Here is a 15,106-nt window from a genome sequence, read left to right as displayed (position 1 = left end):
TTCCTGTATAAATATAAATGCATAGAATAGAATTTAACTTACCAATTTTATCGATGAATTAACGTCAATATTCTTTATAAGATTTTTACTAACTGTGGATACAGTCGCGGAGAATCTTTCCTTCATCTCCTTTATCAATTGGACACCTTCGTCTTCCCCGTACGCAATAAAGTTTTATATTATTATATATATTGCTCAATATATATATCTCATGTGTAGTTTGATATTCAAAAGATAGAAAGACATAATTCGAGAAATAATTGAATCCGTTCCTTTGTATGTATTTATTGCTTTAACTTCGATGGTGACTCAACTTATTCATTTGCTTTCCTCTAATGTATTTATGAAATGTACTTACGATACCAAGGTGTTGACGCAAACGAAGGATATCACTTGTTTTGTGTCCTTGTCGTATTCTAAATAACCGTGTGTCCGCAGATAGATGAATTCACCCGTTTTCGTGAGTAACCTGTAGCACGACGAGCTGCACGTTTCGGCATGATCGTACACTGCGAATGCATAACAAATCATGAGTAATTACAGGTACAAAATGATAGTTGAACTTTAAGTAGGTCGCTTTACATATACTTGTTGTCATGTTTAAATTGCGTTGGTTATGGAAATGGCATGCAAAATTCGTCGTCATAAAGCTTGAATGTATTAAAATAATGTCGGCATAACATAAATGGCATAATATGTACATAATATAAAATATTATTAATCGAAAATAAATTAAATGTATATAAAAAGAATATAGGAACTACATAGTATTTTTTAAATAACTTGACTATATAATAAAAAATACATATTATTATTTTGATAATTATATTTTATATTATTTTGAAATATAACATTTTATTGAATATTTTAACAGGATACCTACTCAAAAAATTTCCTGAAAATTCCTTGATTTTCCCGATTTGCCTTGATTTTTGTTTAAAATTTCAGGTAAAATAAGAAAATTTGTAGATGCAACTTTTTAAAAGTTTCTCTAATATATATGCTGTTAATGTTTTTTTCTATTCATACAATTGAAAAATTATTAAGAGTGCAATTTTTCTATCCAGCATTTTAATATAGATTTATTAATTATAAAATTAATTTAGATAATAACAAAGTACGATGTATCATTACATATATCTAAACGCTAAAAATATATGCAAGAATATAATATAAAATAAAAATAGAAAAAATTTATTATAAACATCTTAAGAAATATTAATTTATTTAAATTAATTAATTTATTAAATAAATAAGGAGTACTAATTTATTTAAATATTACCTACTAAAAAATGAACATTTTTTATGAAATTTACATAAGATTTTGATATTAAAATAGATCGTCAATAAAAGAATCACGTAAAATTTTCATAAAAACTTAAATATTGCAAAGATATGTTAGACATACGTTTCTTAAGTGCTAAATAAGAATAATTAGGAATGTTTTAAAAAAAATTCCCTAAATTCCAATCAAATTCCATGAGAATTCCCTGATTTTTCCAGGTAAAACAAAATTCCCGGGAATACCAGGTTTTCAAGGCTTTACATCCTGTTTAATTGAAACTGTGCAAAAAAAAAAGCAAAATACTGATGATATGAGATTGTCACATATGCATACATATGCACTGCGCGCAAATATTTATCAACGCAAGAATGTTAATGTTTTAATTACATTTAAAACTTACTTTGTCGTAGGCCGATCATTGTCCATCTGAAATCATCCTTGTGCATAAAGGCAAACGCATTCAAACCAGACACCTCCTCCGACATGTAACCGGCAACGACGGACACCCTATGATCGCAAAAGATGATACGTCCGTCGATGAGATGCCGCGTCACATATTCGTCTTTATTGGCGTCCATTATTGACAATTCGTTGATGGGCCGTCTCCTCGGATAGGTCGCTACTCCAGCGAAAACGATGTCGTTGTTAGTAGTCACTACATCTGTAAGAATTAGCAAACAATTAGACGCAATCGTGCGTGGTAAAAAATAAAGCTGCAAAAGTAAAATGTATTATTCTCTCAGAAGAGGATTAAATCATCGTACGATCTAAAAAGTGTTTAAAGATTTTCTAGATCTCCAATAATGCTTATAAAAGAATTTCTGTATCTTTCGATTATAAATATATTAAATAAAAGACAAAGAATTTTCAATTCTGATATTCTATTTCGAGGCATCGATAACTTTCGGACTCTCTCTATAAGCTATTGGAAGTTGAGATATTTTTACGCAAACAAAGCTTAAATGCAAATACGTAAATCATATTTTACTCGCCTCAAGCAAGCTTTATCCCAACAAAAATGTAATTTTAAACCGGATTACTGAGATGCTCAATGTTGGAAAGTGAAAAGTTACGACGGTGGTTGTTGGCTTTCCATTAAATATCCACTAAGGAAAGATCGATTCGAGATACATTAAAGAATTCGTAATTAAAAGGTAAAAGGCACTGGACAATCTTGGCGTAATTAAACCGGTTAGATTCACCTGTCCGCTTTTTAACCGGTGCTTTTTAACCTGGTATCTTTAAACGGTGCAACGTACACGTGCTTACCGCGACGTTCAGTTCTGATCTAATAAGCGAGTCTCAAAGAATCTAAACGCTCGTGACTGTGCCTAACATCTTCGTCGGCGACGGCGAAGGTCTAAATTTAAATACAGGAGTAGCGTAAATATTTGCGATACTCGTTACGAAACCAGCGTTACGGGTTTCAGTCGAGATAAAACAAGACCATCGATCCACAGAATTTGCGCGAGAAAAGTCCCTTTCGAGTCTCATGTACTTTTGATATGGAATATGTAATGAAGTACGATATTATTAATTTATAATATAAAAGCATGCTCCGTGATTATATATATTGACAGTGATCAGACGGTAGCATTATTCGATTCGCTATGGAAACAATCTGTTAACTGCATTACACGATAAAACATTGTAATTAAAAAGCTTTATCAAATCGATTAAATTGTAATTAAAAATTAAATGTTGTATTAAATGTTATGTTAAATAATACATTTTTTAAGTGTTAAAAAGAATTTCGCACTGGATACATAAGAGTTTAACTTTCGATGGAATTGGCTATTTGTTCATATGTGGTAGACTATGTTTTGCTAAATAAAAGATGTAATAATCTCAAACTTATAAATATTCGATAGTTACTAAGTTACAGCCAGCAGTCAAACAACTCGTAGAGCCCAACTTTTTCGTATCCACTTGGCTGTGAATCAGTAACGATCGATTATTTAGCTTTGAGCTTATTACATTTCTGTTCAGCAAATCATAAGTTACATAACATGTAACAAAATCAACTAATTTTCAAAAATCCCGTACTAATTATATAAAATTGAATCTTGGTAAGATCAGCTGGTTTTCTCATATTGTAGTTGATAATCTGCTGAACAAAAAAAAACGTAACAAGCTTGAAGCTAAATAATAAGATCATTACTGATTTACAATCAGTCAAATACATAAAGCTTGGACTCTAACTATCCCACATATATATTTGGTGCTTTTTGTAGATTCTCACCTCGATGTCTCCCTCGATTTCCGTTGGCATCCGTATTCTTGCAAGCTTCCGCGAGTCGGAGGACTCCGGAGATGTCAAAACACGCGTACTGCGTGTTTTCGCGCCTCGAGTTGGCGCGTTGCGCCAACCGGATCTTAAAGTTTCGCCTCTGCTCTTGGAACAGCTTCTTGTCGTTCGTCCTATTGTGATTCGTCGTTGAATCCTCGGAGGAGCTGGAATTGTTGTCGTGCACCAGGTCGTGCACTTGCGCGACTCCGGTAGGCGACGGCGTCATTTGCATCGGTTGCATCCCGTCAGGCGTAAGGTTTCGCGTAAGTTCGACATGATCGTCGCAATAGACGAAATTGTACAGAGATTGACCCAGCAATTCGTTCTGCGCAATTCAAACAATTTCGAAATTTAGAGAGAGAGAGAGGGAGAGAGAGAGACGAGAGTCTAAGTTTTAATCAAATTAATTGCCTCGCACCGTAGGTGTTGATTCTTGTTATTCGTGCGATGTAATACGTCGTTTTACATCAACGTGCAATAATCGTCTTAGTTCTTATCAAAAATTAATTTAAAATCAATTTAAGAAATTAAATCAAATTAATAACACGAATTAGGAGCAATTGATGTTACTTTGGGGCTATCAGTGTCTTTTTATTTTTCATAGATACGATTAAATATTAAATGCATAATTTATTTCCTAACAGCACACATATCCCGAAGACGTTCAGAGAACATCCTGAGGATGTTCGAATGTCCTTTGAATATCCTCTGAATATCTTTCGGATATATTATGCTATTAAGGATAGTTAATTAACTATCTTTCCCTAGCACTAGAGACTTTACCATCGACCTTTGTCATAAAATCCAACAATCCATATGTCTATACTCTATTAATTTCCCACACGCGCACCCTCATTCTCCGAATAGACACACTTCAAAGTTTCGTTCACCAAGTTTCAGACTCCTTCTGCAAAGGGCCATCTACACTTAGCCAAACCCAACAGTGTCTCCGCGATACGTCAACGACGACGACGACGACGACGACGACGACGACGACGACGTCGGTGCACCACGTCGGCGACGGAGCTCGTTTTCACGGCAGGCGGTTTCTCCTTGGGAACAATACAGCTTGATTGTGCCTTCTAAAAAAACGAGAGCAAACCCGCACAAACAACTCCCATCCCGCCTGCACATCTTCCTTCTACTCCTCCATCTACGTCTTCTCTTTCCTTTCCTCGCTCTCTACCTTTCTGTCTTTCATTCTCTGTATAAGCCACTCGCATTCTGGCATCTCTTATATGCTAGAAGCCAAAAGAGAAAAGGAGAAGAAGAGGATCCGGTTCGTTACAGCGGAATCGCGAATTATTATCGTTACGCCTGAATCTGGAGCGCCACCGGCGAACGCGAGAGTGGGATCGATAGCGCGGACATTTTTTTACATTTTATCCTCGACGTTGTTACCGCAAGCAACCTCCCTCGTCGTTGGCCGCCTCGCGAAAATACAAAGGAAATTTCAAAGAAAAGAGCGAGAGCGGGAGAGGACGAAGAGGCGATAGAGCACGTTTAAAGATATATAGCGCTCATCTCTCGTTGCAAAGTGTTAATCTCACGAAGCGCAGATAAGAATTTGAAATCTCGCATTGAAATCTCCAAAGGCTTCTTGATCTGGGAACACGCGTGTTTTTTTTCTTTTATCTCTAGATTTTATTTAATTTTATCTTTGTCGCAAAGTACGATTGGCGCCTCGTCGAGCAAATAACTACCGTATATTGTGTCGTAAAAATTTTTCTTCTAATTGTTTTGGGAGCTATATTGTTTTTGTCATCGAAGACAGTTTCCTAGAAGCGATCTTGGATCCCGCAAGCATAAACACGTGCGACCTTGAGCGCAAACAAAGGGCGATAACCCTATACCCGGTTAGGTGTAACGAAAGAAGGATGTACTTTGGATGAAAACATTTCCGAGAAGATTTTTTAAAAATATTGCTCTCTTAAAAATTCTAGATTTTTAGAGGGATAAGTAGCAAATTATTGTAAAAATTGGAGGATGCGGTTTTCATGCGCAACAAATGCATAATAGAAGTATCTCTTTCCTTATATAAATATATAAATATGCAAAGAACCATAGGATATTTCATAAGAAGAAAAGATAAAATTAATAAAGAAAAAAACACGCACAGTATTACGATCGCTTGGTAATAAAATAAAAATTATGACTCGAGTTTTCAATAGTTTTTCGTCAACAAATCTTAATAGTGATTAATAAGAAATAGCTAAATTTCATACTAATGAGAAAAAAGTTGCGCAGTTGCAAAAGCGCAAAAATGCATAACTATGTCATGAAAGAATATGTTTATAGATGTAAAACAAAACTAGACGATCTATTGCGATTTATCGAAAAAATCTAATTGATTATATCTCCATTTGCTCTCCACTTATTTCTAATTTCATAATATCTCGTCTGTCCGAATTGTTATCATATACGCCTACATCTTACATTCAAATGTATTTTCTTTAGCTCGTGAACCATCATCTAATATTCGCTGGGTCTATTGTCCTGAGAACCCTAAGAGAGATTCTTGCGTCATCGGTATTGTAATCTAGACCCACATTTTCTTCACCAAAAACCCCAAAATTAGTCGACTGGTCTAGTCATCGTTAAAACCCGCACGATCTTTAAATGTTGCAAAAAGAATGTTTCGCTAAACGCCGCTCAAAATCTGGCCGTAAGAATTCGGTGATCTTGCGAAATCGAAGCCATGAATAGGAGTTTTCTATATATATATCATATATAGACATTTACATTCACAATCGAAATTTTTGGTATTTAAAAAACTTTACATAATAAATTGCAATTCAATTATTTTATGTTCGTACATAAAAAAACCAGTGATGAATCCTTTTTTATGAGATATTCTAAACGTAGAGAATACAAGACATTATTTATTATTAATAATCGACGATGATACATTATTGATCTCCGTTGTTTCTATTTTTGATTTTTTGCGAATTTTATAGACTTGGAATTCGGTCTCCAATTAAATTAGTTATTGACTTGATTCTAAACAAAATATTTAATAGAGACAGTGTGATAATATATTTGCATCATTTTCTGTCAAAAATAATAATTTTTCAAATTCAGTTTTTGATAATAATACAATAATATTGATCCCAAAAATAATAACTGATGTTTGCTTAATAGATAAATTATATTTGAAAAAATAAATAAAATTAATTACCTACCTAAAAGTTCATCCAATTATAAATTTTATTTCAAGATTTTATTACTATTATATTTCAAATTTTTGGTTCGTATTTCGCGGAATTTGCTTGCAACATTTTTAGTTAAAATCGCTTTGGAATGGAATTTGCTTCAGCGTGAATTTGAAATACAATATATCTATAAACATGTATCATTTTTAGCTTTCACATATATAATTTCAGATTCCAAGGTAACAACGTAAAAAAATTCTTTTTATATTGTTTATACTTTTTTCTTCTGTACTTCCTTTTTTTTGTACTTATCTATCTTATCTACTTATTTAATTTATTCAATGTTGCGCAGTTCTACATTCGAATAAAAAAATATATTATCTCAGTTTCTTCGACTTCGTCTTTTCAGCGAGACTTCAAGTAGCGACGTCACGTGCATAATTACGAAGTATCTCCGATAGTCCGGTAAGACCGTCACGTCGATCTCGTCAGATGACTATGCGATGTCAGGGACAAAGAAACGCAGTAGGAAGCAAAGCGAGATTCTCATTATGTAACTTAATATCGATCGAGCTAATTATTTTCGTACAATACGTGTTTAATATTTGCAGCAGATAGTTAACCCCGCGGCTTCATTCTATCGCAAGATATAAACGAACATGCGTATTGTTCCCGGAACGTTCATTACGTGATCCTTAAATCTGCTCCCTTGATCATATACGTTTTCCGTTTCATGTAATGAATTCCCGGACCGTTTATTTCATTGCTCCCGATAAAATTCATATTTCTCGATGGACCGGCATTCCGGAATTCCGCATTTTATGATGTTGAATTATTACCTACTCATTTTCTTTGAACACGAACGAAAAAAAAAAAAAAAAAAAAAAAAAAAAAACATAAATGGTGTTCATTTAATGATCTATTTAAATCTTCGGATTTTGCAAGTAAAATCACACGCGTATTAATAATAATCGATATTAATAATTTCAATAATGATACCTTAGTGTACCATTAAATCGTGATACATTTAAAAATATAATCTGTAACAATTTTCATTTTAAATTTATAATTACCATATCATGTAATTCGAACAAAATTCCTAGTTATAATACATCTGTAGATATTTTTATATATTCTTTTAAAATATTAAAATTTTTAAAATATATTTCTTTTCCGCTATATTTAAATAACATTAAATTCCTCCATCTTTTTTAATTTTATAAAAATCTGTAATTCAACATGTTTTGATTTTTCCGAAAACTCGCATCCATTAGGGTATTCCCATCAGGTTAAACGCGTAAATTTCCGGAAAAAGTCGCACGTGGATCCGGTGGATAATTACGAAGCGAGATCATCGTACGTTTCATTGGCAGCGGACGATTTTTTTTCCATCGAAACGCGCATCTTTTTTCGCGAGCAATCGCGCGGGTAATTCCGGCGTACAAATACGCGAAACGAATACGGATATTGGTAGATATATGTATATGTACGTTTCATAGCGAGCGAAAAGGAGCAGAGAGCACACACAGCGCATGGTTGCCATGGGAGCGTATTTGCGTTGCACGCACTCATTTGATCGATAATTCCTAACTCCGCACGTACTACAGGCAGGTCGGTGTTGCAGCTGCAGTTGCAGCCACGAGAGATCGCACGATCGCTCTCCCCTGTCCTCTCTCTCACCCTTCCGCCCCACATCATCATCCACCTTCTTCTCAGCGCCGGCGCGAAAATATTACGCGGTCGTATATATTTCAATGGCCGCAATATATAAATATGCTGTTAAAAAAAAAAAAGATTTCTGCGGAGAAAATGGGAACTTTCGCGAAATATTGATATGCAAAGCGAATTGCTTCTTTAAATAGTCATTGGGCGAATATTTAAAGCGTTTTACCACGCCAATGCAAAAGAAGAGTTTGATTTTTATCGTCGAGTTATAAAAAAGTGTATTAATATGTTTCGCTATTGGGCAAATGTATTCTCATATATTGAAAAGTGCCATCAATTCTCTCATTGGTATAATGTGTTTACATTTTTACCTATCGATACTCGCTATTCCTTATCGAGATATCGAGGATGAATATGAAAGAGTTCGCGCTCCGTTGAAGCAAAGATAATCCTGACATATTTGTAATTAATCAAGTTTTTAATTGCTATATATATATATTAAGAGTAAAGATGACTACATTGTTTGCAATAATATACTGTAAACTCAATTATCCGTATTTATAATACCATAATATAGCTTCGTGACAAAGAGTTTACACAATTTCTTTTATAATTAATACAATTTTCCAGATCTCTCTATTTTTCTTTATAAAATGTCAATTATTGCTGTCAGAATTTTGATAAGTTTTTTATATGTCGTAATGATATTTCTCTTTGGAATAAATTAACTTTCATTGATATTTCTATACAGAATATGTCAAAATCATCAATATTTTTCTTCTTTCTATAGATTTGTTTGGCCGATTTAAAATAGATTTTTTTTCGCGACAAAAGTATCAAAGTATAAAGTTAACTTCAATTAAAAGGAAGATTCTGGCAAAGTAAACTTTAAGAGAAAAAAAATAGTTGACAAAATTATTTAATTATACTAATGAAAATAAATTGCTGCATAATGGAGAAAAACTCACCTGAGCATGGCCGAGATGTTGCTCTACTTGTCGACTGACGTAGACGATTTTCCCTTTTGTGGTGATTACGAGGAAGAACCCGCCGCTGTCGACTATGTGCTATTATGATTTAAAAAACGAGTCTACAGTGCTGATCGTCTTGAGGTTTGTATTAGATGTACGTATAAGCGTTGTGTACTTACGTCAACAAAATATTGCTCCAAGTCGAACTCGTTGAATTGCCGAGGAAGAAAATTCGTCGAGCCACGTCCGAGTACTATAAATAATGCACGAAGTACGTGACTGTGAGTAATGCTTTTTTTACATTAATAAAAAAGGTGTCAATATGGACGAAAAATTTAATAATAATCAGATAAACACGCATGCTTCAATTGCTTAAACTTATAAAATTGTCTGTCGCTTATGATTAAATTTGTTTATATAAAAAATATGTATAATATGATAAGTAATTCAACTCCATTTATTATTTAGCATAGTATATAATAAGAACAATTTAGAAATATTAGAATATTAGAATAATAAAAAACAAAATATGATAATTAAAAATAAGCTATAACACGACGAGTTTAGTAAGAATAAAAATTTATAAATATTAAAATAATAATAGAAACAGAAGACATTAATGAGCTATAATATAATGAGTTAATATAGAAAATATTTTGTAGAAAAAAATTTAAATCAAATAAACTTACTGTACTGTGTTCTCAGGAAGGCGGCAGCTAGCCTCAAAATGGATATTTTATCCATTTTTCTTGAACTTCCAGCGACAATCGGGACGAGGGCTGCCATATTCGTGATATTTGTGTTGAGATTGTCGCGGCGTTGCTTTTCTGCCATGTTCCGCGACGCACGTGGGTTGCTGTAACAAGGGAAAAAATAAAAATAAAATCTAGGCGCAATGGTTATTAACATACGAAATATGTGTGCGTTTTTTAGCTTACAATTTATAGAAATGCACTCTTGTATATTAATAATGTAAGCGACGTATGCCTACTTTGTATTTAAATTTACATAAATTAAGTTTCAACAAACTTGTTTTAATGTAATCTTGTATGTTAATAAGATGCGCAATGTATGTCTATCTCGATTTTATATTTCTATAAATTAAAATGCGACAACTTCATTTTATATAGAAATTAATATATTATTTCTCGTATTTTAATAAGTCTATTAATATTTTTCATATAACTGGAGTCAATCTATGAATATATCTTAATCTTATCAAAAAGAGGATGTCATTCACGTGTAAGATAATATAGTGCATAATTTCTTATATAATAGTTTAGCTATTAATTATAATAGTTGCGATATAATTTATACAGTTATAATTAATAACTGTATGTATAAATTATTACTATATTATATTAAAGTAAAACTATATCTCTGTTCTTTTATTTATTATCAATAATATCAAATCTGCTTGATAACTGCTTTAATAATAATGTTTTTTTGCTCATGTAACAAAAAACGGATGAAGAATCAGCCTAATTATTCACACATGGTTTTTCTTGGTTCAATAATTTCCACTCCTGAGGCAAAATGTCTCCAATTATGTACGAATATACCTCACGCAGAGACACGTAGTTTCTTTATTACATCGTACAGCTTCCCGCAGTTATTTAGTCAACACATACATACACCGTCGCGCGATTATGAACAAAAATAAATTCATAGCACAGCCATAATGATAGCTAATATATGGGTGTAGGTGAGAACTTCGATAAACAGTCGCGCGTATATATTTCTGGCGCTGTATTTTCGAAGATTCTGATGCGCGTCTACACACACGTACACAAGGATTTTTTTTATTTAATCAAAGATATTTAAGATATTTAATATTAAAATTATTTTGCGAAAGATATTCACAAACCGAATAGATTAACTATCGTTATGGCTGTGCTATGAATTTATTTTAAAGAAACTACGTGTCTCTGCGTGAGGTGTATTCGTACATAATTTGAGACATTTTTCCTTAGGAGTGGAGATTATTGAGCCAAGAAAAATCATGTGTAAATAATTAGGCTGATTCTTCATCCCTTTTTTATTATATGAACATAAAAAAATATTCACAAACCGAATAGTCTATTTTCGAAATCTTAGTTTGTATATACACATGGCACATTTAACAATAGTCATAACGATTATGATTTTTTCACGTTTGGTTTGTTTATGGGTCTTTGCACTTGCAACAGCGTTGTGGGCTTTATCGGTCATAATTTTTGTCAGAAATCACCGCTATTTACATTTTACTTCTCACATGATATTTTACGGAAGTGACATCCGTCATTCCCTGAGAAAAAAATTCAATTTTTATAGAAATCATTTCGAGAGGGTTATTTCTTGCTAAAATGGCAAGTGCTAAGTGTAAAACGTGAGGTAGAATCGAATTACACCAATTAACGCGAGATGTTGGCTCGTCGTACAGCGTTACAGAGATATTAGACGTAAATTAAAATGTCCTCGAAGACGTGATACTGATGCTTTGGATATAAAAATTTTCAATGATAATCTCAATCGCGTATATACAGAAATTCAAGGATTAAGAAGGTTATATTTAAAATTTTTCTTTATTTCCTAACATTTCCAATGTAATAATTACTTTATTATATAATAAATATAATACATGATAATTTTAATTAAGTAACAAAAATTATTTGAAATTAAAACCAAGAAAACTCAAATTTAATTTAGAACATTGTTTATACACATTTCTTGTATATATAATATATACTTTATACTATACTTCAGAAATATATTTCTTTAAGCTAATAATATTTGTTTCGCTGATGTTTATATGTATTTTTAATCGAGACACGATCAAAAGAAAAACTAGTTAATTGCATATATTTTATTTCTACTCTTGCGAGTTGTTTATAAGTATAGATACAAAGACACAACAATTGTATAAAAATATTTCTTTCCAATTACATCACAGTATGTTTGCAGGAAATTCTTAATATCCAGATCAATTATATATCCAGTTTTTACAAGATAACGACAATATAAGTGTGCACGGATGGATAAGTCTTTGTGATCAGCCTTGAGACAGACAGGCATTCCAGTATTTAAATTAAATAATTTGATCGATGAGAGTATGTATGGTATATTGGCAAATAAATACAATCATTTTTAAATATATAATTTTCACTAATTCAGCAACTAATGTGTTTGCATCCTTATAGATAAATTAAAAGGAAATTGCAAAAAAATTATATATTTAAAAAAAAAATATGTAAAATGCAAAATCTCATATATTGCAGTGTGCCTTCTTATAAAGCCACATAAACAACGCGAAATTGACGTGATGAAAACATAAATATAAGAAAATATTCAGTTCATCATTTGTCACAACTAACTAAAATTCAATATTCCGCATTTTTAATTTGCATTAAAGTTTATTAAATTTTAGATTAAATGGAGAATAATATTTCACTGTTGTTTGTCTGCATCTCAGAAATTTAATTTACTAAAGTGGTTTCTACTTAATGCCTCCCTATTTTTTCTTTTCTTCTTGAAACATTCTATAACAATAAAAATCAACACACTAAATTTCACGGGAAATAAAATATATATGTCAACTCATTGCCAATTTGTAGTTGTTTCTGCAAAAAGTTGAGATTTTAATTAAAATTCTCAATATTATTATTATTTAATAAAAATATTATTATTATTTAGAAGCATTGTGTAAAAATATTTCGCTATAGTAATATATAATTTACATAATTTTAATTTTTGAAATATAATTTGTATATATTGTATGTATATATATATATATATATATATATATATATATATATATAATGTGTAAAATGTCGGTTACAAATCACAAGAGAGATTAATAATTTATTTAAATTATTCAAACTATTAATTTTCCATTGATAGGTTGACATTGTGATGGATTACTGCAACTTAGTACTAATACTTTGTGAACGTATATGCTGACATTGTAAGATTACATAATCGAATATTCAAGAAACAACGATATGACATTTATTTTTCTCCGCTAATTAACATACTATATTTAGGTACACGATACAATGTACATATGGTATATCTACATACTGCAGATATACGTACTATATTTAACGTATTTTGCTAATTATTACGCTCGTCAATGTATTAATCGATTAAAATTTGTATCTATTAAATTCGATATAACATCACAGTACATTAATTCCTAGTTTATTCAGAAATTCGGGAAAGTCACTGATTTACGCGTTGCATATTTCTCACAAATGTTTGGAAATGTCTGACGACCTGTTGCTCGTCCTATACGCGTATAATATATAGTATAAAATAAGCAAACATGCGTTTATAATACCTTGACAACACGTGCATTTATGACTTTAATCTTTTTTCATTCGAATCGCTTATATAATAGGATGAGAGCTATAACAGCCTGACCCTCTAATAAACCTCTTATGTTATGACTAAAATCATAAAAAAACTATAAATAAATTTATACATAACTATACAAAAACTCCATCGCGCGCGCATTCGAGTTAGTTAAAAGCTTCATCTTAAATTGTATATTAATCGATCGCTTTTTTCGATACGGTGCGCCTCGCTATAGATCGGCTATGCGTATTTCTGTCGTAAATAGAAAGATCATCATTGGTTACAATGTGTTGTTTAAAAAGCATCAAGCGCATTACCGGGATGCCACTCGGGATTCTTGAACACAAGTCAGTTATAGATCAAGGCTAGCGGCGTGATTTCACCAATTTACGATCCGCACGCGCGGTTTGTGCTTTTCTCAAGAATCGTGTCCACATACACAAACACAATTTACTGAAATCTCCGTTAATTTCGGTAAATCATTCTGCATCGTTCTCTCTTGCATAAGTCGGACTAATTGGTTTTAATGCGCCCATTGAATTAATTCGCCATCCGAAATATTTATCTCTCGCAAGAGAGAGATACACTTTTCTCGCGACACGTCAGCAGCAATAAACAATAGACGCTTTGGCATGATGTCTGTTATCTGCTGCGTATCTGGCCGAGAGCCTATCTGGCGAACTCTGACTATCTCGTGTCGATAGAACAGAGTAACGCTATAACGTTAACGAACGAGATAACTCGAGGGAGCGGATGAGAAAGCGGGAGCGCACAGCGACGCAATTATTCAGCACAAATAAAACGTCCGCGATCTACCGCAAACGTTAATCCGCGAAGATAAAAAGCGGAAGAATTAGAGATACGCTCGTTGATTATCGTAAGAAAGTTAAATTAATTTTAACAGCTTAAACGTTCATGATTGCAGATTCTACATTATCAATAAAAATTTACTTTTTCAAAATAACAAATTTTTATAACTAATGAAATAATATTGTAAAACTTGTAAATCTCTTTCTTTGATTAAATGAAGAGAATGCACGCCATTGTACATTTAATTGATTGAATCTATGTAAAGGTACTTTGCTTTTAAGAAATTAAATTTTCAATATATGTATTAAAAAAAAAATGATAAAATATTTCATTTATCATTTTGTATTAGGTAATAATTTCGTTTGTAGTCGAAGCTAATGTTATAACTTTTATTACAAATAATTACAAATAATTATGTAAATGAACATATCAGCAAAATTTTTTTTATATATCGTAAAGTTTGATGAGTCATTTCTCGATATTATTTTATGACTTCCACTACATGTGAAATAATATCATTTTCTATATTGAAAATTTAATTTATTAAAAATAGAATATTGAGTTCACATAGATGTTGCCGCATACATCAATGAGCCAT

At 32.0% G+C, this 15,106-nt stretch overlaps 1 protein-coding gene across 3 annotated transcripts in view; it reads right to left on the bottom strand.

The window, feature by feature from the left end:
• LOC114941589 (uncharacterized) overlaps nucleotides 1–15,106 on the bottom strand; it is an 86,430-nt gene that overhangs the window by 8,166 nt on the left and 63,158 nt on the right. For all 3 annotated transcript variants that reach the window (XM_029316599.2, XM_029316601.2, XM_085487051.1), the window contains 7 exons: nucleotides 10,053–10,219; nucleotides 9,543–9,616; nucleotides 9,361–9,459; nucleotides 3,528–3,900; nucleotides 1,686–1,946; nucleotides 359–509; nucleotides 43–157 (listed from right to left, as the gene is read on the bottom strand). In XM_029316599.2, coding sequence (XP_029172432.1) covers nucleotides 43–157; nucleotides 359–509; nucleotides 1,686–1,946; nucleotides 3,528–3,900; nucleotides 9,361–9,459; nucleotides 9,543–9,616; nucleotides 10,053–10,219 — 1,240 coding nt within the window. The remainder of the gene's footprint in view (nucleotides 1–42; nucleotides 158–358; nucleotides 510–1,685; nucleotides 1,947–3,527; nucleotides 3,901–9,360; nucleotides 9,460–9,542; nucleotides 9,617–10,052; nucleotides 10,220–15,106) is intronic.

This window comes from Nylanderia fulva, unplaced genomic scaffold (genome assembly GCF_048542155.1).
Source record: "Nylanderia fulva isolate GAGA-0341 unplaced genomic scaffold, ASM4854215v1 Scaffold5, whole genome shotgun sequence".
Lineage (NCBI taxonomy): Eukaryota > Metazoa > Arthropoda > Insecta > Hymenoptera > Formicidae > Nylanderia > Nylanderia fulva.
This window is presented reverse-complemented; position numbering and strand designations above follow the sequence as displayed.